At 35.9% G+C, this 24,486-nt stretch overlaps 2 protein-coding genes across 4 annotated transcripts; both read right to left on the bottom strand.

Moving 5' to 3' along the window:
• Positions 1-9,755: 9,755 nt before the first annotated feature.
• On the bottom strand, positions 9,756-12,053 carry LOC120189266 (pentatricopeptide repeat-containing protein At5g27110). The gene has a single exon (XM_039192579.1). It carries the CDS (start codon positions 12,021-12,023, stop codon positions 9,921-9,923), a length of 2,103 nt encoding a protein of 700 aa, XP_039048510.1. The 5' UTR covers positions 12,024-12,053; the 3' UTR covers positions 9,756-9,920.
• Positions 12,054-12,243: 190 nt separating this feature from the next.
• Positions 12,244-19,794, bottom strand: LOC120189283 (PH, RCC1 and FYVE domains-containing protein 1-like). 3 transcript variants are annotated; one of them, XR_005522506.1, is made up of 10 exons: positions 19,139-19,794; positions 17,797-17,883; positions 16,965-17,054; positions 16,429-16,509; positions 16,114-16,305; positions 13,900-16,029; positions 13,521-13,667; positions 12,831-13,216; positions 12,476-12,705; positions 12,244-12,432 (listed from the first exon to the last, which is right to left on the bottom strand). XR_005522506.1 is itself a non-coding variant. In XM_039192594.1 (10 exons), exons 1-10 carry the CDS (start codon positions 19,208-19,210, stop codon positions 12,573-12,575), a joined length of 3,222 nt encoding a protein of 1,073 aa, XP_039048525.1. In that variant the 5' UTR covers positions 19,211-19,794; the 3' UTR covers positions 12,440-12,572. The 3 variants fall into 3 exon arrangements, 2 of the variants coding, with proteins under 2 accessions (XP_039048525.1, XP_039048524.1); XM_039192594.1 differs by lacking the exon at positions 12,244-12,432 and having other exon boundaries at positions 12,440-12,705; positions 13,900-15,875; positions 15,972-16,029; XM_039192593.1 differs by lacking the exon at positions 12,244-12,432 and having other exon boundaries at positions 12,440-12,705.
• Between the last annotated feature and the right edge of the window lie 4,692 nt (positions 19,795-24,486).

The following is a 24,486-nucleotide window of genomic DNA, read 5'->3' as shown; positions in this document are numbered from 1 at the left end:
TCGACACTTTTTGAAAAGGTATCGACACATTTTTCTTCCATTCTGGACATAAAGTACCGACACAATATTAAAAAGTGTGAAAACTTTGTTGTGGATATCATGGAAAACAATGATATAGTAATGTGTTTCGATACATTTGCAAGCAGATGTAAAATACATTAATAACTATTGATATTTCAATAATCCTCAAATGTATATGTATACAGAGAAGTAAATATGGAATAATTAATGAAAATATACACACAATATAATCACACCAAAATATACATACACAAGAATGTTCAAATAATGTACCGACAAACGAAATTAATCCGATGAAAAATGGTTATTTCTAACGAAGTCCGGAACATTAGAGGCCTTCAACAAATTTTCCAAATACTCTCGTATGTTTCCGCCTTTTTCTGAGGACATACATAAATAATTTCAATTATCAAACTAATGAGGTGCAATTTTACTAATAATAAACTAAATTCGCATAAGCATGAATAAATTTATGTCATACCTAGAGCATTGTCATTCGAATGGGAAGCAACGTCAAAGGTATGTGGGCATATGTAATTGTATTTCTATATAAACACATAAGTTGTTAAAATAATCAATGTCTGAACACCTTTTCAACTGGAAAAACATATTGCATAAATGCAACTTACCGGATTATAAATCATTTTTTCCGCTGAATCATCGACCAAAAGTGTATTTAGCTCGTTAAAATCAGGACACGCGTTCCAAACATCATTGAGATCTTTACAGTAGGTAACATTATCGTATGTTTTGCATTTTGCTTGATCATGTTCACAAACAGTCGAACATAAATATGTAGGAATCATAGACAAAGAAAAATCAGCAAACTGTAATGACATTCATCTTACCCAAACGGATAGAAAATACTCAGAAAATAAAGGTAGTTTCTCAAGTACACGGTCAACGTTATGCCTGAGATTGTAATCAAGTTTGAATGTTAACATTCAATTGTATATTAACGATTTTGGCTACAGTAATTCAATTGCTCAACAATTCTAACCTCATCTTGGAAGACCAAATGGCAACAACAAAATTGTCTACACAAAATTGCATAAATTCAAATAATCATGTTCTAAGGACAACATCTACAACATGAAGAAAATGAGATTAAAGTTCTACGCTTATATGTTAAAATAATAAATACAAAAGAACAGAATTAAAACCTGCAGGCAGTATTGGGATGTAGGTAAGGACACCATTGAGATAAAAAATTAAAAGTTTTCTTGAAGGCGGCGTTGCAGACACGATATACTTGTTTGGATCATCATTATCATCATCATCATCATCATCATCATCATCATCATCATCATCATCATCGTCGTCATATTCATCGTCATCTTCATCGTCATCTTCATCTTCATTGACCGCTTGGTTGTCCACATATGTTAAAAGAAAATAAAATATAGTTCAGAACGTGTAAATGTTTAGAAACATAAATAATGAATTACCTAACTCGTTTGATGTCGTTGACGTAATTCGTCACGCAACATGGAGACTTCATGTTGCAATGATGAAATATTGGATCGTATTCCACTCACAAGGGAATCAATATGCTCCCGAAAATTGACCATGTATTCCATCACGGTCTTAATTGTGACATCCTCTGCAACTGGAGCTTCTTCCTTCAATGCGTCTCCACTTGGTTGCTCTTCTTCATGGACAACGGGGTCCATTTCCTCCCTCTCTTGATCTAATCCGACCTCCTTGACACGCTTCCAACCGAGTTTTTTAACAAAATCATATCCCGCTTTTTTAATAAATACCATGTCAATCTTGCGGGTTAATCGAACAGGGGCGTCATGCGAAAAATCAACTTCCTTCTTCTTCAACAGATGGGTGATGACACATCCATATGGTAGTGTAGTTGAAATTGTTGCTCTCTTTGTGACCATATATACAATTGTATTAAATATGAGTTTTGCAATGTTTGGAGCCGTTTTGGATTTGGATTTATACTTTGCTATCCACCAATAATTGATGTCTCGAAGCGTTGAATGTTTTCCCCCACTAGGCCGGATATACCATGTGAGCATTTTGTGAAACACTCTCGACTCTACATCGAGGTGAATTGGGCTATTTCTAGCAACCCGTTTAATTGTAGACCAATCTACACCATTTTCATCTAAATCCCCTTTATTCGCTACACCTAAACCCTCTGCAATAGTTTCCGGAGATATATATATATCCTTCCCCATGACATGTGTATTAATTCCTATTATATTAGTCTTATTAGGCTCGTGCTGTAAGGAAGCATTGTTGTAGAAGACTCTAACTAGGTTGGGATAATATCTTGGTTCTACACCAAGGAATTCAAGCCAACCCCAAGATGTAAATATGGATTTAAAACTAAATGCATATTTATCATCAAACAAGAAACCCATGTCAATGACACGTTCGGGACGAATCTTCCTTACTTTAAAACTCGTCTGCCATATTTGTTTCTCCATATCGAATCTAAAGTTCAGAGTTTCGAAGGACCTGATTTCCTCAGAAGAATCGTTTGTTTCAGAAGGAGGTTGTGGTTGAGAAGAACTGGGTTGAGAAGAGCTTTGAGAAAGACCGCGCTTCTGACGCTGACGTTTTGGAGCCATTTTGGTTGGATACTATTACAATGGAACACAAACACATTCAGGAAAAAACTCCAATATAGAAATCAATCAAACCCATAAAATATCGATAAATTTACCTGAATATCTGATCGTCACTGTTATGATAACGCTAGTATTCTTCGGAGAGGAAGAGTTATCTTCTGCCTGCTTGCCTTTATGTTTAGGGTTTTTCGATTTAGAGTACTATATATAATGAACGGTGGAAAAACACTTGATATTTAAATTAGTATCCACAAAACATTAAACAGTGTCGATACATATTATATACCAATTCTCCCATAAAACCGGTATACTTATACCGATTAGATTAAAAAATTACCTAATACATTATACTTTTGGGTTTCGATGTTTATGGGATCGACACTTTTTATATATGGATCGACACTTTATGGTTGCACCCTGTTTGCCATTCATTATGGACCAAAAATATCGACACAAACTACTATTCTCTCATAAAACCGGTATACTTGTACCGGTTAGATTGAAAAATTACCTATTACATTATACTTATGGGTTTCGATGTTTATGGGATCGACACTTTTTATATATGGATCGACACTTTATTGTTGCACCCTGTTTGCCATTCATTCTGGACCAAAAATATCGACACAAACTACAAAAGTGTCGACATATTTTTTAGACCTATTCTCTCATAAAACCGGTATACTTGTACCGGTTAGATTGAAAAATTACCTATTACATTATACTTATGGGTTTCGATGTTTATGGGATCGACACTTTTTATATATGGATCGACACTTTATTGTTGCACCCTGTTTGCCATTCATTCTGGACCAAAAATATCGACACAAACTACAAAAGTGTCGATACATTATTTAGACCTATTCTCTCATAAAACCGGTATACTTGTACCAGTTAGATTGAAAAATTACCTATTACATTATACTTATGGGTTTCGATGTTTATCGGATCGACATTTTTTATATATGCCTTTTACTTTAAAGTAAATTTTGTAGTTATTGTACATACCCTCAATATATATGGAATGGCCATTCATTCTCGCACATGATGACAATTATGATGACATTTGGTATAATACAGACAACAATCTCCATATATCGTAAGTATTAACATGACCCTTAATGTGTATAAGAAACATGTACAACAACATACTGCTAACTTTTCTCATCTCATTCATAATTATATTCACATACAAAATTATAAATCGTATACAAAATTATAAATCTTATACAAAATTAATCCTACATTTACATCATTGCATCCTTTTGTTATTCTTATGTATCATGGCAGCTTTTGTTATCTCCTATCTTCGTTGATTTTGATTGTGGCTTACGAGATCGTTTAATATTCGCGATCGATCCCACTCTCCAACAACCTATATTCAAATTGTCAGAACGTTAAGTATTGTAAACTACAGCATTCAGTCTACGACTTTTAACAATTTTACCACAAACGAATTTTTCTTTCCACTTACAAAATCACCAGTTGCCCCTGTAGAACCGATCGATTCCATCCACATCATCACATACATGCCGCAATCATGTCTGTTACAAAATTTGAAAACCACACATGTTAATTATGATGAATACTGCATAAATTAAGCTTTCAATTTGTGATAACATCTCATACCCATTCAATTGCTTATTCTTCTTATGCTCCACAAATTTGAAATTTTTCAAGGGACACTTTCCTAGAGATCCACAAGATTCAACCCAAATGTGTTTCTTATTATAAAAATCTAATATTTTAATCTGCATTAAAATAGAAGAAGTTATGATCCAAAATAATTATGCATTATAATTTACATAATGTCCTTTCATACATACATACCAATCTCTTAGCATCCTTCACTCTCTGTTTAGCTACTTCAGTTGTAAACTTACTATCATATATTGTTGCAACACGATCTACCATATCCAACACCAACAGATACCAATGTTAATGATGGTAGTTTATTGTGATAATGATATGCAACAAATTTCACACCCAATTTGACAAAACTCAACATTCTATATCCGAAAACAGCATTTACAATTGGTATGGTGTCTTACCTTCTCACAGTCGGTGAATTTCACATAGTTATTCAATATGGGACCCCAGAAGGTAGCAATACTCTCAACACTTTCTTTGCTGTTGGCATCCAACGCCTGCTACTGCAATTACGCAACAAACATTATTAATTTACCGTCTATAACACTACTTATCTCCATTTATTAATTTAACTCACCACTAAGTGGTATGGAAGGTAGCCAAACCTCCGGAATGACTTCTGAGAATCGTAGCATACTGTCCAGGCGAGCAAATCAATAACCTAACAAAATTAATTACACAATCAGAACATATTCAATAAGTTTTAACATTTTCTACTTTCTACTTACCACACCGCCAACCCATTCCGTAGGCTTCAACGTTGCAACGTCGTATACACTAGCGAATTGATTTCCCATTGAGATTACAGAATATCTGTATGAATCATTAGGATTAATATGCTGTCATGAAATATTTAAATATAACTCACAAAGCAATATATTTCACTTACTCCGATTCTAACTCACTATTCCATAAATAATCACAAATTGCAGCTTCGATGTCATCAATTCCGCTTGGAATATCCGCTTTTTCAACCTACAATTTTGCATACAATTTTTTGTCACAACAACATAATAAAAATCAAATTAAGTTTTCTTTTATTCAACTTACCTTCTGCTTCTTCTTATGGGGTGCAGGACATTCCGAATCCAAATCTGCTGCTATAACACTCTCCGGTGTATAAATGACATCGACTTCCTTCCTCCTCATTTCTTCCATCTCTTCTTCTTCCTCCTCCCTCTTTTCTTCTTCATATTTTTTCAGTTCATCGTATTTTTTTTCTACATAGCTCTTCATCTATTTTATTTTACCCTTCAATTGATCTCCTTCATCCAAGTATTTATCAACCACCCCCTTCACCCCCGTAAGTTCACTCCTCAATTCCACAACCTCCTTCACCACTCCCTCAAATTTTTCACCCGTCACCATCTTAATATCACCCCTTAACACCCCAACTTCTTTCACCACTTCACCCCTCAACACCTCTACTTCTTTCACCACTCCATCTATTTTTCCTTCCACTACCCCCTTATGCCTCTCAAGTGTATCTTTGACTCTCTCAAGTTTCTCTTCGACTCTATCAAGTTTCTCTTCGACTCTTGATTGTCTTTGCATGATATCAAATTGGATTTTTTGATATCAGCCAATTCAGACATCAAAATGTCAAAGTTACTATGTTTTCCCTCACCGTCGTCCCACTCATCGTCATCCCCCAATACAACCATCTCTCCTTTCTTCTCCTCTGCCTCCTCTACATCCTTGCCAATAACCTTCAAAATTAAATTACAATATTAAGACATTGATTATATTCTTAATATTATTTAATTACATTTATTACCCTTTCTTGCTTCTTCGCTCTATCCAACTTCAACTTCACCATCACTCTAACCACCTCTTTCTTCCCCCATACACGGATGCGTGCCATTCCGGTTCTTTCATAAGTCGGCACTGCCTCACAGCCCGACCAAAAATCGAATAGTGCAACCTGCATTTATAATAAAATTTATATTTTTATATAAAAACACAAAAAAGTTCTTCAACTCATTTACCTATAAGATTGCTATGCACCCTTTGAGGTATCTCTAGCTGCCCTTTTTAAATGTGATTATTGATTCAATCAATCTCGAATGGATATATTCAGCCCAATTGAATTCACCCTTCAAGCCTTCATCGCAAATGAGCTTCATATGTTCCTTGTTCGTTGACGTATGACCCGTTGGACAAAGAAAGATACCGACAAGGTATAATAGAACTCTGGCCTTCAGCTCATCCCCAACGTAAGATCCAATTTTTATTTCCTCTTCAATTTCAGCATATGTCACCTTCTGCTTCAAACTATATTTGGAGGCAAGTGCTTTCCAGTCCTTACTCTTACAGACTTCTACAACACTTTTGCCTTCATTTTCTACCCCCAATACGGGTGCAGCACATGGGATCCCGAGAGAAAATGAAAAATCACCATACTTAATAATACATTGTCTGACATCAAATTGCGCCATCAAGGATCGACACAATTCCCTCCGAATAGGTCGATCCCTTACTCCTACCAACGATCCAAAACCTATTTCTCCCAGCACATTCAACTGACCCTTCTACTTAAGGTGTTTAATTAATGAATTCACCCTTTTAATGTTGCATCTTGTCGACACTTCCTATATTTTTTAACAATATATAATGTTATAGTTCTTATATATTTTGTATCAACGTATTTACAAGTTTAATGAATACCTTATTTTCATGTGCTTTCCTCCGTTCTTTGTATTCTTTACTATCATTCCTTGACTGTGTGATGTAAGGTTGCTTTTCAGCATCACTCATTGAATTCCATTTGGACCTCACATCTTTTGTCACCTAATATTAAACATAAACGTTTCTTAATCAATACATTAACACTAAATACTATTCAATGTCAATTTCATTTTACATACCGAACCACTCTGTGTGCCATCTTCCTTCATCCTTTTGCATTCGGACATACTGTCAACATTTAAAATTTGTAATCAATTTAAAGTTTATCGATACTTTAATCCAATTACCATTTCAACAATAATAACAAAAAGACATTGATACTTACTAGAAGTACATATATCCACCCTTTGGTTGCTTTCGAGTCTCGGCCTCAATTTCAAAGTCATCTGCTCCACCAACAATTTTCCAACCTATTGACTCCATTTTTCCTTCATATATCAGTTTACGCAAATCAAATTATTTTGTTACATACACTTTATTCAATATACAAATATAGATAACTACTCTTGTGGTAAAACGGTTTTCTTCAAAAGAATTTGAATGGCCACTACAAAATGTGTCGGCACATTTATACAATCTATAATATCATTTTCTACCTATAATATTTAATAAAAGTATCGACATTTATATTTTACCTTCAATATCACTTTCTACCTGCAATCGGTCTCAAATGCTTCTTTACTTCAAAACCCCAAACAACACATAAAAATCCTATTCGCGATTACTGTAATAATAAAAAACTAGGGTTTCGACAACATACTTTTCGATTCGACTGCATCAACAAATAAACAAACATCGCTTTAGAAACGCCTTCTGAAATGCAGCAACAATTACGCTTCGATTTCAAAAACTCGTCCGTTCTATCGATTTTCAGATGATATTTAGATATGGCCTTTATATTTTCATCGGATATGTTATTTATATTTAATCGATACAAATACAAAAGTGTCGATACTTTTATGTCAGGTGTCGATACTTTCGAAAGGATAATTACCTATTTCTTTGAAAGTGTCGATAATTTATTACACGTACTTACGAAAGTATCGACACTTTCAATATATCCGGTATCGTTTTACCGGTTTTATCATTTTGTTACCGGTTTTATCATATTTTTACCTGTTATATCGTTGTGGATCGATATATTTTTTTTAAAGTATCGACACATTATAGGCGCTAAAACTGCTTCTCTTTTAAATTCACAAAGTGTCGATCCTTATATAAAGTACCGACACTTTCAATATATCCGGTAACGTTTTACCGGTTTTATCATTTTGATACCGGTTTTATCATATTTTTACCTAGTATATCGTTTTGGATCGATACATTTTTTAAAAGTATCGACATTTTATAGGATTTAAAACTGCTTCTCTTTTAAATTCACGAAGTGTCGATCCTTATATTAAAGTACCGACACTTTAAATGTATCCGGTAGCGCTTTACCGGTTTTATCATGTCAATACCGGTTTTGTCATAGTTTTACCTGTTATATCGTTTTGGATCGACACATTTTTAATTTGGATCGACACGAACCGACAAGTTAAGTTTGTCGGTTGCACAATTTTTTAATATTTCTTCATGACTTAGACCTACTACATTATTATTAGTCAACATTTCCGGTAGCGCTAAACCGAATTTGTTAAATATCTTTTAATGTATCCGGTAACGCCGTATATTAACCGTATATTAACCTGCATTTTATGAGACAATCCCTGAATTTTTAACTGAACATGTGGGTAAAGTATAAAATAGTTTATTATATTATACTCAAAATGATTTTTATGACTTGAATTTTAAAAATTATTAAATAGTATTAAATTATTATTAAATAGTTTTTAATATTATAATAAATATAAAATTTGATAAATTTAATAATACTTTTAAAAATTAATAATATTAAATTAAATATTAAGATAAGTTTAAGGATAAATTATTTAATTATTTTAGCATTGAATTTTCAAGTCGCTATCGTCGGTTAATAATCTCCTGCCACTTAACACTTGTCATAACAATATCGATACTAAAATGTTCATATTTCACTAATCTTTCTTCTTTCATGATTGGTTTTTCACAAAACCTATTCAAAATAAATGCAAACTCATTAAAAAGGTTCGATGTACATATTTCGATCTCCTATAAAGATCATCCTATAAAATTAGTTTTGAGGTACATTATTCATTTTGTCAAAAGAATATTTTTTACCTTTCGAAATTCTAAACAAACATATCAAAGCTATCAAATTCAAGAATACCCTTGAGCCCTAAAAATGATAGATTTTTTGTGTTTATTTTCGTGTTTTAAAAAAAACTTTAAAATATTTAAACCAATAAAATGATAAAAACGGTGACTTCAGAAGATGTCAGAAAATGATGATTTCTAATGATTGCTAAAAATATATGAAATTTTTATTTTGATGAAGATGGTGACGAAGTCGAATAAAATAATGATATTTTTATTTTCACATCACCCCATTGTTAATAGATTAACTTATTAATGATCTAGTGTTGGAATCAAAACTAAAGCTTAATGTTATAATCTAATTAATTTAAAGTTTAGTATCAAATTCATTAAAATTCTATAATTTAATAACATTTGACGTGATTTACTCTAAATTTAAAATTAAATTATTTGAATTATGACACAAGGAAATTGAAAATAATTAAACATTTATATTATATTAAAAAATTAAAATTATCATGAGTAAATATAGGGAACACAAAATATATGTTTGGACGCAAGTATGAAGATATTGGGATGTGAGACTTACACGACTCCGAGTAACGTAAGATTACAGCAATGAGTCGACTCTACACATAACGAGGCATGTTCACAGCTTCTCACATCACTTTCTGCTTGATGGTGCTGAAGTTTTACCTCATTGAACAACTCAATATGATGGGTAAATGGCAATTGTTCCCTTGTGATTTTGCTTGATTTCCAGATGCTCGATTTTCTGTTTTATCAAATAACACCTTAGTCTATGCCTGATTCGAGAGCTTCCATCATGACATCCTTTTCCATGTATCTGTTAAGACTAGATAGACATTCATGCATGATCTTTGCTTCCGGGTGTGAGTTATCTTCTACGAAAAACGGTCGGATCCTCCGGTCGACCTCGATCCAACTGCAACCGGGGTTCTTTTTCAGTCCCAGCTCTTTCATCTTTAATCTCACTTCGCGTACTTTGCTCCATTTCTTGGCTGAAGCATACATATTTGACAAAATGATATAGGTTGATGAATCATTCGGGTCTTTCTCGATTAGCATTTCTGCAATTTTCTCCCCCAGCTCTAAACACCGATGCAAACAGCATGCCGACAATAGTGTGCTTAGCAACTCAACGTCCTCTCTAGTTTCCGGGGTACTTCGGAGAATCTTGTATGCTTCATGTAATCGGCCAGCACGTCCTAGAAGATCGATCAAGCATGAATAGTGTTCACGTTGAGGTTTAATACTATGCTCACTGGTCATTTGATTGAAATAATGACAACCTTCATCAACCAAGCCTCCATGGCTACAAGCAGATAAAACTGCAAGAAAAGCAACTCCATCTGGTTTTGCATTGGATTGCAACATTTTATCGAAAAGATTCAAAGCCTCTTGAGCTTGGCCGTGGGATCCATAAGCAGTGATCATAGAAGTCCAAGACACAAGATCCCTCTCCGGTAAATCACAGAAAATTTTATACGCTTCGTCTACGGCACCGCATTTTGCATACATGTCTAGGAGTGTTCCCATAACTACTACATTTCTTTCTAACTTGTTCTCAATTATTGAATTACGGATCTCCTTCCCTTTTACTAAGGCTGCCAATTGTGTACAAGCTGCTAAGACACTAGTAAATGTTACTGCATCCGGATGTACACTGGCTTTTACCATGCTAGTGTAGATGCCAAGAGCTTCGAAACATTTTCCGATGGAGACATATCCAGAAATCATGACATTCCAAGTGACTACATCTGTCTTTGGCATCAACTTAAAGATATTTTCAGCTGAATATATATTTCCGCATTTGAAGTATAGATCAATTAGGGAATTGCTAACAAAGATATCAGTTTCTATCATGCTTCTTATCATATAACCATGTATAAATTTTCCAGACCGAAGTTGGGCTGATCTGGAACAAGCCATTATTATGCAGCTTAAAGTAGTCAAAGAGGGTTCAATGCCTTCCATATTCATCTTCTTAAAGAGTTCAATGCATGACTGGCTATCACCTATTGAACTATAACCCGAGATCATGGTATTCCAAGTGACCACACGCTTTTCTCGTATTTGCTCAAAAACCACCCTAGCCATCTCTATACAACCACATTTCCCATACATTCCAACAAGAGCAGAGCCAAGAAAACCATCCAAAACAAGCCCCTTTTCGACCAATTCCCGATGAAACTCCTTCCCTCTTTCCAAATCCATAAGCCTCCCACACGATGAGATAATAATAGTAAGCGTCACCAAATTAGGCTCAAATCCGGCCTCCCTCATTTCCTGAAACAATTCCAATGCCTTTTCCGTTTTCCCATCTTGATAATAACAAGAAATAACAGTGTTCCAACAGGCAACGTCTCTCTCAGGCATTTCATCAAACACCTTGGCAACATCCTCAAACATATTGCACTTGGCATACATGCTGACAAGAGAGCTTCCAACAACAACATCAGATAAAAACCCAAATTTTATCAAATGGGTATGGATCATTTCACCATACCCAACGGTCTCCAATCCACCACAAGCCTTAAGCAAACTCGGGTACGTGAAACCGTTGGGTTTCAGAAAAGGGTGTTTCCATAACTTATCAAAGAGCTCGAGAGCCTCGACGAACATGAAGCTCTTAGTGTACGCAGCCATGAGGGAATTCCATAAAGAAATGTCTAATGGGTTGTCGATGGTGTCAAAAACACGACGAGCCGAGCGATGTAAACGGCAAGAGAAGTAAAAATCGATGAGGGTTTTGCATATGGCCAGGTTGTTGTGGAAGCCTGATACGATGATTTTCTGGTGAATGAGCTTACCCTTTGTCAATGCCCTTGAACTAATGCAGGTTTTAAGAAGGGATAAAAGTTTCATGGTGTCCATTTGAAAATGGATATAAGAAGATTTCACATGTTAAAACCTCATCTTCTCCTATATAATCAATCCCATGGCGTCCAAGGAGTTTACCAAATTGAAGTAAGCCATGGATAAACCTCAAACATTACTAGCCTTTAGTGTTTTCCCTAAGTTTGTCTTTTTTTAAATCATTTTTGCCCAAAAAATCACATGCCATCATCACAACTGAAATTCTATACACATGGGTAAAAAATGTAAAATTCTTTTCCTGCAAATATAACTTTGCTTATGAATTTACAAGGCAACTTCTTTCAACAAGAGCCAGCAACCTGATAAAAATATACATTTTTTCACCCTCAACCCCCTCCCACACATTAAAAAAATGTAGCAAGAGTGAAGTAAAATCAAGTGGGGGCCAAAAAATGCAAAAATAAATGAAAATCCCTATCAAATCGATCTTCCCTTATACCACTCTTGATCAACAATGGTACGATTTGATCAATCAAGCTCCCGATGTAGGGATCGGAATCTCGGAAAGACTATATTGCATGTACATCAAATAGTTACTTCATTGTGTTAATGGGCCAAGTCCACGCTCCCGATACCAACACTAGACTTGTCGATCTTGCGGACATTGTATTGTTCGTATACTCTTGCTCTGTTCTCTGCCCACCATTGTTCTGCTTGTTTCTCGCTGAATCGCTTTCGACTGCAATCAAAGTTTTCTAGAACCATTTAATTTCTATTCTACGTAACCATGACTGAGTTCACGAGTCAAATTCGGGAGTAGCTTGTCTACAATTAGAATTTGCCAGAGAGTAATGCATAACATACCTGAATCGAACTCGCTTGAGATCCTTGGCACCACCTGGTAGTGAGGTAAGTGTTATATACACACCGGGTTCGTCTTGCTCAACCCATTCAGTCTCGTTTCGAGGTTCGCTTTCTTTTGTTCTGCTTCCACTTTTGGTAGCTGGTTCAATCTGGCCTTGTTTGTTATGGCATGAACTATGGTTACCAGCAGTGCTGGACCCATTAGAAAGCAACTGGCTGCTTCGTATGTTTGAATCCAGTTCTCCGCACGATATCTGACCATTCAGTCTTTGAAAGGAAACACTAGAGACGTCATTGGAAGGAGGGCTAGAGCCATACGAAGTAAGTGAAGGCGATTTGATATTTCTAGCAGCCCCAACAGGCAGTCTTTCAGCCATATCCTTTAACTGCTCAACATATCAAATATCATTTACATCAGCAGAAAAACATGACGAAAGTATTCTCGAGTACAACGTGGAGTAAAACTAAACTTGAGCATTCTCATGATCTCCTCACATGCTCGGTTCATGACTAGCAGTAAGCAAAGAGCGCCGGATAAACCAAATTATGAAAACCCGGAAAAGGAACTAACATAGCTAAGTATAGTTCAGAGCTATGATTACTCAAAAACGTCGCAATGCAGAGATAGTGGACTAAAGCTTTATTAAAATAGATATCCATGGACAAAAACAACAAATTAATCCATCTTACTTGTGCAGTAAGTGACTTGATGACTTCCTTTGCTGCTTTGCATTTTGCAGTCTCCTCCTCTGCTATTGCAATTGCCTCCTTCAGCTGTTTCGTTGTTCTTTCCAGATCAACTTCTTGAAGCTGTGCTTTACGTGTAAGATTCTCCACCTGAGAGATAAAGATTGGTGAGGTGGAACGAATAAATACTAAATAACCTCACAAACAAGTGAAGACCCTTGCTCGACAAAGAAAAGAAGAGTAAATCTTATAAATTGTAATATGTCATGCTTAAATTAAAGCTTCACATTTAGCTTGTCTGGAGCAAACAGAACCTTGTTAAACAAACAAACAAATATATAAATCCCCACACGAGTACTGAGAAGTACGGAAAACAAAATACCTGTGTTCTAAATCTGATAACCTCTTGACTAAGGCCATCATTGGTCTTCTTAACATCATCCAAAACTATTTTAGGGGAGGTGAGGCCTCCGACTGTTGGGATCGGTGTTGTTGAACGAGCAGGGCTAGGCTGTTTTGATATCGGTGACGTTGCACGAGAAACGACTCTTGATCCAGGAACAGAAGCTGAGAAACATTTCTTAGATGATCCAAATACAGGATTAAAAGATTTAGAAATATTAAGGGTTCCCCTATGGAAGCCTCCATTTGGGACTGGTGAGACACGACTACTATTAAATTCTAGCTTCTTGTTTTCCTTTGATCGGCTTTCCCCTTGCTTCAACGACCCCATTGGTGAAAATCTAGCAAGTTGAGCATGAGATCTGGAATCCAACTTGTCATCTTTATCAACAAATTCACCAGTCCCGCGATTTATGCTTCCTCTTCTACTTATAGAAGATTGAGATGATGCATCAGTTTCAATGTCTTTCTTCAGCCGATTAAAACAATTGTCACAGACACGATAAGGCTTGTTGGGATTTGGAGCCATGGAAGCCTTAAGGCACTTCTTACTGCTGCACGCGTGACAAAAGACTAGTCCACAATTATAACAATTGTGACGTTTTCTTTTGAAATTAAATGGGAGGCGACAACCAGAACACATTGACTGATCTACACCCGAAACCCATTTGTGGAGACAGATTGCTGCAGTGAAGTTTGTGCCACATGCAATACTTTTGACTTGCTTGTCTTTCAGAGCTTCTACCAATGTTGGGGTATTCTTATCTTCAGTATTCCCATGACCTAATCGACCATTTGCTCCCTTTCCCCAGGTATAGACTTCAGTTCTGGAAGTCAAAACTGCAACATGATAAGCACCACAAGAAATCTCCTCAACAAAACTCTTGGAAAGCTTTCCTTCAACACGGGTAGGAACCTTCCCATCGGCTTGTGGATTTCCTAGCTGGCCGTAAACGGGACTTCCCATGGTGTAGACATGCCCCAATGTTGTAAGGGTAACTGTCATACTGTGTCCGCAGGCAACTTGGCAAAAGTTTGGCTCAACAAGAGCAGCAACACAAGTAGGAACAAGTTTTGTTTCCTTATCCCCATGCCCAAGTCGACCTTTATCCCCATCTCCCCACGTAAATAGTTTCCCTGAGGAACAGTTGCTAGAACTTGAATTCCCAACCATGACTTCAACAACTGCAGCACTATGCCACACTCCACAAGCTGCTCGAACAGTGCGGAGCCCCTTTAGGGATTCGACTTCCCTTGGCAATGAGACACTATTCCGATCTCCATGACCCAAAACACCGAATGTGCCATCACCAAAGGTAAACAATTGACCCGCAGAGGTAACTACAGCTGTATGCCAGGGACCACAAGATATTGACGAGACGTGTATGCCCTCCAAGGGCTCATTCACTCGTTTTGGAACCCAATGACTTACTTCATTTCCGTGACCAAGAAGACCGAAATTATAAGTGCCATCACCCCATGTGTACAAATCACCAGAAAGTGTTACAGCACAAGTATGGTACTCGCCGCATGCTACAAGCTCAATGTTGGTATTACTAAGGGCATCAATAAGCTTTGGATGCAAAACGTCAGAGTCTACACCATGCCCGAGCCGGCCTCCAGATTCCTCTCCCCAGGAGAAAACCTCCCCCTGCTTGGTTACCAAGGCAGCATGTCGACCGCCACAGGCTATATTCTGGACATCAAGTACAACAGCAGATTCCAAAGCTTTAGGCAGTAAAGAATCCATTTTGATACCACAACTACTGACTTTATTAAATCCACCACCCAAAACCCCATCCCCAGTGCCTTCACCCCAAATAAAAACATCACCCAAGGCATCACCATCATCGTGACCAGACCCTTGGCTTGATGAACTAACTGCACTTGAAAGACTAACCCTAAAAACATCCATTGCCATTGTCTTCATGTGGCCATGTACACTATCTGATCCTCCTGAAGACAAAGAATGAACTGAACCACTAGCGGAATCTGGAGGAAAGTAACCCTTGGGAGGAACAGCATATAATATTACATCTGAAAATGCCTTACCCAAAGCATTCTTTGGAGGACTATCATATGGACTATGAAGGCGAAGGTGATCACCATCCTGAATTTTAAGTAAGAAAAAACTTCTCAAATTCACAATCTTGTAGTGTTGAAAGTAGATTTTGTAGATAAAATAGGATTATACCTTCTGCAAGCTATCATTACTACCGAATGGGGAATGTAAAGGCGAACTTTGTGTGTATGTTTTAGGACTATTTGCTTCAGAAGGAATGCCATCACTTCTTGATTCAGTTCTCCATTTTCTTTGGTGGCTACGGGAGATTAATGCTTTTAAACCACTAAACCAGACTTCAGCTTCATCCTTGTCCTTGCATATCTAGAATAATTTTATTAAGAAATAAAAACACTTTAACCAAACTGTATATGCCACACGAGAAGAAGCATACAACAATAACCAGATTAACAAGAAGCCACGGTTTACAAAAAAGCAAATGCTTACCAAATCCAGCGATCTGTTATTATATACAAGTGAAAATGACTGATACTCTTTCTCAGGCCGAGGATATCTTTGAAAGATAGGCTGGAAGAACATATAAGCCATTTTTATAAGCAATTGAAGAAAATGAAAGATTTTTCAAATATAAAGTCATCACAGTATCATCAATACAAGACACTGAATGACGGAGATTAGACAACCACAAAAGAATACAAAATAATTTTCTGAATATAGATTGTAACTTGACCCAAAGTGGGTGAACAAGGAAAAGTTAAAGAATCACATAGTAGTATCATAGACCAGATAAGAATAAAAATATCTGAGAAAACAATATGTTCACATCATATGTTACAGGCATGTAATCAACTCTAATATTGTCAAAATAATAGCACAGTAGGCAAAGACAATACACCATCTCTACAGAAAGAAACATACTTTATGCTTACATAATACGTTACAGGCATGTAATAACTCAATATTGTCAAAATCATAACAAAATAGGCATAGATAATACACCATCTATACAGAGAACCACTTACAGTGCGCTGGCCGGATATGATTCTAGACACGTGACTTAGTTTAAGATGTTTCTCCTCTTTCCCCGAGAACCATATTAAAACAGACTCATCCTGAAAGAAGAATAACAATCAACAATTTAGAACTTTTATAAGGCAAGGCATGATCAATGATGTATATATAGAGGCAAATGATATCATCCCCGGCTTCAATTTTTCTCTTACACAAAATGGTTTTCCAGCATCCAACACGGGAACCACTATCAAATACATAACAAGTCAAGAACAAGTGATAATGAGTTATGATGAAAGTGAACTGGCCCTCACCAAAACCATTTGAGCAATAAGTGAGGAAGGCATAGGGGCAGTGTTACATGTTTGAAGACAAATATAATTTGTATTTCCCAAGTTAGAAATTAGAATTACGAATAGTCTTCACATCACAGTTTTGAACCTGATTTTTCTATCCAATACAGGTATCTGAGCCACAGTGTTAAAGACAGAGGAATAGAACCAAATGGTTCCAAACAGTAAACAAAGCGAAGGGTTCCTGTGCAGAATAAAGCTCATTTCTATTAAATAGTTTGGACTTCTCATGTTGGCACCATGAATAAGTCTTACATCAGCAGCTTTGAACCTCATTTCCTCTATATATTAGTGATTCCATAATTTATTGTTCACAGTGGCTAAAAGTAAAAACTCCTTGACACATGTTATTCACTTGTTCTTGAATTGAACGTCGTGCAAATCGTTACACTTTCAATAGAGGCTAATCAACAATGAAAAAATAAAACAGATACACGATCTAACAGAAAAAAACAGAAAAAAAAGTTCAACTAAAAAAAAAAAAACTTACATTTGAAAGGCGGAAGGGGCAAAATTTTGGCTTCCCTCTTCTTCCATACTTCAGCAGGCAAGCCCCTTTCTTCAAAGCAGTAATTGCCTGTTGCAAAGAGTATCACAATAGCCTTAGGCATATTTAACGACATTTGCAGGAGGGAAACATAATTGTAGCTCCAATATCAATTTAAATGCAGCACAGTTATAAAGTAAGGAAATTATCCAAGGGACCGCCAAATTATTCAGAAAAATACTTTCTAAAATTAGGGCAAAAAGAACTATGGAAAGAAATTTCAGAAAAGGAAAATGCTGTGATAATATACTAAAAACAATCAGTACATAATAGGACCAACTGACAAATCAAAGAGAAATGGCATGAGCAATTCTAGCAATCTATTTCCACGTTGACTTAAGCACCACTATAATTGCACTCAGAATCTAAGTAATCTACATTCCAACTTATATTAGACAAGGCATGTATGCATTTACAAGTTACCTCCAGCCTACACTTGACAGAGCTTAGATCGGGAACTTCAAGTTCAATGATCCAGAAACAAAGCAATGTTTATGGACATAGATGTGCAATAGAACATGGGACAATAAACTTTTTTTAATCTATTGTTCAGTATTAGAACAACTCATAGTATAAAAAATTAGTTCCGGTCCGCAAACTTTTTCACCTGCCATAACATGTGTGGCACGCGGGATTGTAAATATCATGGACTTGTAAAAAAAAGGCAGGTCAACCATTGCTTGCATATGTTACATGCAACTTAGTGTGACAATAAATGTCCAGTATAGCATCATTAAAACATTAACCCTTTTATCTAGGTTGAAACAGAAAACACTAATTAGCCCAGAAGAGGCATAATTTCTTGAACTTCATATCTATGTAGTAGACTTAAGTGCAGTCCTAGAGCATATTGGTAGTTCCATTGATTTGTCACAAGAGCGGATTTAGCTACTTAGTGACTCAAATGGAAAATTCTAAGATCATTGAATCAAATATTAAGATCAGCTTGTTTCCCCTATTTACTCACATCTCAAAGTCTTAAAAGTTTCTAGTTATAAGCTGACCAGACTTCATCATTCTCAACCTACAAAAATAGCATGACCCCATTGTTTCTACTAGCTCCTAAAACTAAGCATAATCTTGACCGGCAAACATGTCAAAATTTATATAAATTTAAATTGTAAAACAAGAAAATATAGAAAAATATATGAACACTATCAGGTCTACCAGCTCCATATAAAAGACATGGAATCAGCAATTTCAAACAATAATTAGAGGGGGGGGGGGAACTCAACAAATTCAATCAACCAAGTACAAAGAAATTTAGCTAAAACAAGTAAAGTACCTGTCCAATGTCTCTTTCCACAGGGCCAGTTCTGCTAATAAGATCGGAAGCCATCCTATCGGTTCTTGACATAAGCAAAACTACACTTTAATAAACCAAAAGGCCAAAAACCCCTAAATCCCCACAAAAAACAAGGGATCCAAAAAGAAAATCAAAAACCCAGTTTAACAAATGTTAAGAACAAATTCATCCATTTCCAAAGCCAAATCCTTTCATCCAAAAATACCCTTTACTTTTCCCTCCACCCCATAGCTGAACATTAACTTCGACCCTCTAAATCCCATTCAATCTCCCAATAACTGGGATTCTACCATCGAAGGAATTTTCACTTATACACCTCTTTTGAAGCTTCAATAATAGTAATCTAAATCAAAGATGGAGAAGATTTTTAGCTTTGCGTAGTGAAAGTAGCTAAAGAGAAAAGGAGAGGAAAAGGAATCAGCTTGCAATGAGGTGAGACGTGAAGGCAAAGAGGTGTTTGGAAAGAGAGAAAATCTGGAAAAGTGTTGGGGGAAAATGTAATATTTGATCTGATTAGGAGTTCTAGAGCAGAGAATAAAGATATAAGAGACGAAAAAGAAGAAAAAGGTTAAAGAGAAAAACAGAGAGAGGATAATGCAAATTGCAAAATACCCACAAATTTTTTTTTATCGGAATTTCATAATAATTACTTCATTATTTTCGTTCTTTATTTCCTTCGCTAGCTTTGCAGTATTTTTTTCTTTTCTTTTCTCTGTTTGGTGACCGAGAAACTTGTAAAAAGAGTATAAAGTACAGTGAACTGTAAATACTAAAATCTTAGTCAAACTTTTCTTCTCCGTACGAAAATTATAACAAAAAAACATTTTTATTAACAATAAAATTAAAAAATTTCCTTGTTTTGCATAGAAATTCACAATTTTCTATATTTAATTTCACTTTAACTTAAATAATGTTCAAATCAAGTTAAATAGTTTTTTATTATAAATAATTATTTTGTTAAAATTATTAAAAAATAAAAAAATTATTAAAAAAATTATTATAAACGTTCTATTTAATATTTTTGTTAGTTTCACTAATTTGGTTGGTAGCATAACTAATAAATAAGTGACAGTTTTAACACCAAACTTCATTGATCATATTTTATTACGAGATAATTGCACAAGATGTCTTTAAATTATAATTTTATTTTAAGTTAATCTTTAAATTTTAAAATATTTCATATTATTTTTAAATTATATTTTTGATTTTATATTAATCATTAAAATTTTAAAATATTTTATATCAATATTTAAATTATTAGTATTATTCTATTTTGATCGTTTTATTAATATATCGTTAATTTTACTAGTTGAAAAATAAATTTATTTTCTAAGGTCTTGAGAATTAATATTGACATTGAACCCTTGTACAATCCTTTTACTATTAACCCTTTTACCTTAGTTTCAGCCTTTGCTTCTTGGATGTCTGCTTTCTCCATGACTCGGATTGAGTTTTTGGTTCCTGTTCTTTCTGATCACTGCCCGGGTTTTGTGGTTCTTGGGAATGATTTTCAGTCGGTTCCTAAACCATTATAATTCTTCAATTTCTGGACCAAAGACTCTGTTTTTCTTAATATTGCAACTAGCAGTTGGGGTGAGAATGTCTCTGCCCGTAATCTTATGGAAAGCTTGTTCTTGAAGCTTAAGCGCCTCAAGCCTGCTTTGAAGAAACTTAACAATAGTAGGTATGGCAGTCTGAGTGCTCGTGTTAAGGCAAAACGTGTTGAGCTAGATAAGGTGCAATTGGAAGTTTTAGCTGGAGTGCCTAATTGTGACCTGCTTGAGAAGGAGAAAGTTTTGGTTGTTGAATTGCGGGACTTGGAGTCTGCGGAGGAAAGTTTCTTTCGGCAGAAGTCTAGAGCTCTTTGGATTCAAAAGGGGAATCAGAATACGAAATTCTTTCACTCCATGGTTTCTATTAGACAGAACAAGCGCTCTATCCGGGCTATCACTGATGATCATGGGAGGTTGTTGGAGGATTATAATCTTATTGCATCTAAGAGCATCTCCAACGTTGCGCTACAGTAGAGATATTTCTACTGTAACGCACTACAACCTTGCGTCACATCTGTCGCTACAGTGACAAATTGCTATAGTATCGTGTTACATCTAGTGTGGTACTGTAGCTAACGATACATTTTTTAATTAAAATATATTAAATTATAATATATATAAAAATACATTGAAATTAGATAAATAATCATACTATTTTTTTGATTTTTTTTTGTATTTTTTCTGATTTTTTTTATATTTGTAAAATTAATATTATAATAGTTAAATATTATGAATAAAGTAAAGTTGATGGTAATGTAGAGATAGCGCTGGAGATGAATTACTGTTTCATCTCTAGAGTAGAGATAGAGATGCTCTAGAGTAGAGATAAAGGCTGGAGATGACCTAAGGTCATTCAGTTTCATGGGGGAGCTTCATGGGGTTAGGGGTACTTCTATTTCTGGGTGTTCTGTGGATTTCCTTAAAGAGCTTCTTAGGTTTACCTTTTCTGAGGAGGATAAGTTGGCTTTGCAAAGACGAGTTTCGAGGGAAGAGATTAAGCAAGGGTCTGATAAGGCTCTCGGGTCTGATAAGGCTCTCGGGCCTGATGGATATGCCTCCCATTTTTTCAAATCTACTTGGAACATTGTGGGTGAGGATCTTATCCGGGCTGTCACATGGTTTTTTGACTTTTCAAAAATGTTTCCAGCTTTTAATGCTACTACCTTGGTGTTTGTCCCAAAGGTTATGAATCCTAATAGTATGCGTGATTGTTGGCCAATTTCTTGTTGCACGCTGGTGTATTACTCGCATTATCGTTAAAAGGCTTAAGTCGGACCTTTCGGAGATTGTTTTTAGCAGTCAAAGCGTTTTCATTCCTGGAAGATCTATTATTGATAATACGCTCATGGCTTAGGAACTTGTTAGGGGCTATTATAGGTCCTCTCTTTCACCTCGTTGTGCCATTAAGATTGACTTGCACAAAACTTTTTATTCTATTGATTGGGAGTTTCTTATTGTTATTCTGGTTGCGTTGGGGTTGCCTCTGATTTTTGTTGATTGGATTAAAGAGTGTGTCACTACGCCTCGTTTTTTCATCTCTCTACCTTTTTGTCCTCTCTATGAATGTGTTATCGAAGCTCTTAGATAAAGCGTTTGAGTTTGAGCTGTTTAGTTTCCACCCGAAACGTCACAGGGTTAGGCTTACTAACCTTTGTTTTGCGGATGATCTGCTGGTGTTTACCAAGGGTATTTATGATTCCATTATGGGTGTTTGGAGAGTTATAGAGACGTTTCACTACTTCTCCAGGTTGCAAATGAATTCTACCAAGTTTGAAATCTTTTTATTTGGGGTTGATAATGGTACTTTACAGCTGGTCCATGAGGCCACGGGTATTCGGCAAGGTAGTCTCCCGATTAAGTACCTAGGTATTCCTCTCATTATTAGGAGATTGTCCGTTCGTGATTATGCTCCCCTCATTAACAAAATTTCAGCCAAACTTCAAAGCTGGAAGTCCAAGCAGTTATCATATGTTGGGAGGCTGCAGCTTATACAGTCTGTTCTTTACAGTATTCAAAATTTTTGGTCTCGACAATTGTGTTTGTCGGGGACTGTCATCAAACAGATTAACCAATTGTGTGTTCGTTTCTTTTGAAAAGGTAAGGACAAACCTGCTAAGGGAGCTTGGGTGGGCTGAAGTGTTATCTGCATCCCGAAGTTGGAGGGAGGCCTGGGTCTTAAGGGTCTTGCTAGTTGGAACCAAGTTTGCTTTATTTGGTTGATTAGGAAGGTGTTTTTGAAGGATGGGTCGATTTGGATAGCTTGGGTTTATTCGTATGTGCTTAAGAGTGAGTCCTTTTGGCAGGTTGGAGGGACTCAAGGGTGTAGCTGGACTTGGAGGAGGTTGTTGAACTATAGGGACAAGATTGCTTCCATTCAGGGGTTGTTAGGTCCCTCCTTTGTTTCAGTTGCGCAGATTTTGGGAGAGGTTAGATTAAGGAATGACAAAGTCCCTTGGGAAGGCTTGTATAGCATTCCGACCACATTCCAAAGAACTCGTTCATAGCTTGGATGGCGGTGTTGGACAGACTGCCTACCAAGTGTATGTTGCGAAAGATGGCTATCAAATAAAGCAAAATCACAACTGATAATTTGAGAAAATAAAAATAAAGATAAAAGAGACACAAAATTTACGTGAAAAACCCCTAAATAATATAGGGTAAAAACCACGGGCAATGATAGAAGAATTTCACTATGAGAAAATATGAATTCTCTTAATCTACCCAGGAGAAAATAATGATAATTATCTCTTGATAAAAAGGAGAAAACAACTCTCAAGAAACTCTCTAAATTCTCTATAGTATTGGAAGAAAGCTATAATGCTTTGGGATGGTTTTGAAGCTAAATAAGCTAGGGTATTTATAGTAGAAGCTTTAAGGACTAATCTTGAAAATACCCTAAATTACAATGAGTAAATGTGAGATTTTGCCATGTCACTTTTCAACCATTATTAGTGCCAACTATGAACCATTATTATTGCCAACTTACAATGCATTATGAACCATTATTATGCATTATACAACTATTATTAGTTGTATGACAACTAATAATTTTGCATGATAATTAATAGTGTAGGCTCATTGAGTTTGTCTTACATGTGGATGGATTTTGTGTTCTTTGCATGAAGGAATTGGAGTCCTGTTACCACCTATTCTTCCAATGCAATTTTTCTAGGGTGGTTTGGGAAACGATTCTTCGTTTGTGCCACCGGGCTAGAGATGTTATAAGTGGGGATTTAGAACTTGCTTGAGTTGGGAGGTTCAAAGGGAAGCTCTATTATCCTTTGTGCTGAAATTGGCTTGGAATGGGTTCATTTCTTTGATTTGAGAGAGTGAAATCGTAGAATTTTTCAGAATATGGAGTGCTTGACTGTTGATATTGTTGTTTGCCTCAGGGAGTCAATTAGAATTTGGTTAAGGGGTAGGTTGTTTAAGAGGGAATGTGTAACACCCCCAACCCGTACCCGACCTGGATTCGAGTCCGAGGTGTCACATTGACTTTTCAAAACATTTACTTGTATAAAATAGTGAGTAATTTAAAAACTTTGATAACATTTAACTTATTCAAAACGTTTACAAAATATATCAGAGTTCATACAATTTATATCCTTAGACTACATGCCAACTACACTCTATAACCAGTACATATATTTTTTGATCTGACATTTGGTAAGGAGAACTGACCTGTCTTGCTCCACATTGCTCTCTATATTCTTCTCGAACCTACGTGTGAAACAATCACACGCTAAGTCGATGACTTAGTGAGGCAAATAAAAC

This window comes from Hibiscus syriacus, unplaced genomic scaffold (assembly GCF_006381635.1).
Source record: "Hibiscus syriacus cultivar Baekdansim isolate YM2019G1 unplaced genomic scaffold, ASM638163v2 tig00116954_pilon, whole genome shotgun sequence".
Taxonomy (NCBI): Eukaryota; Viridiplantae; Streptophyta; class Magnoliopsida; order Malvales; family Malvaceae; genus Hibiscus; species Hibiscus syriacus.
Note: the sequence above shows the minus strand (reverse complement) of the source record. Positions and strands in the feature narration are given on the sequence as shown.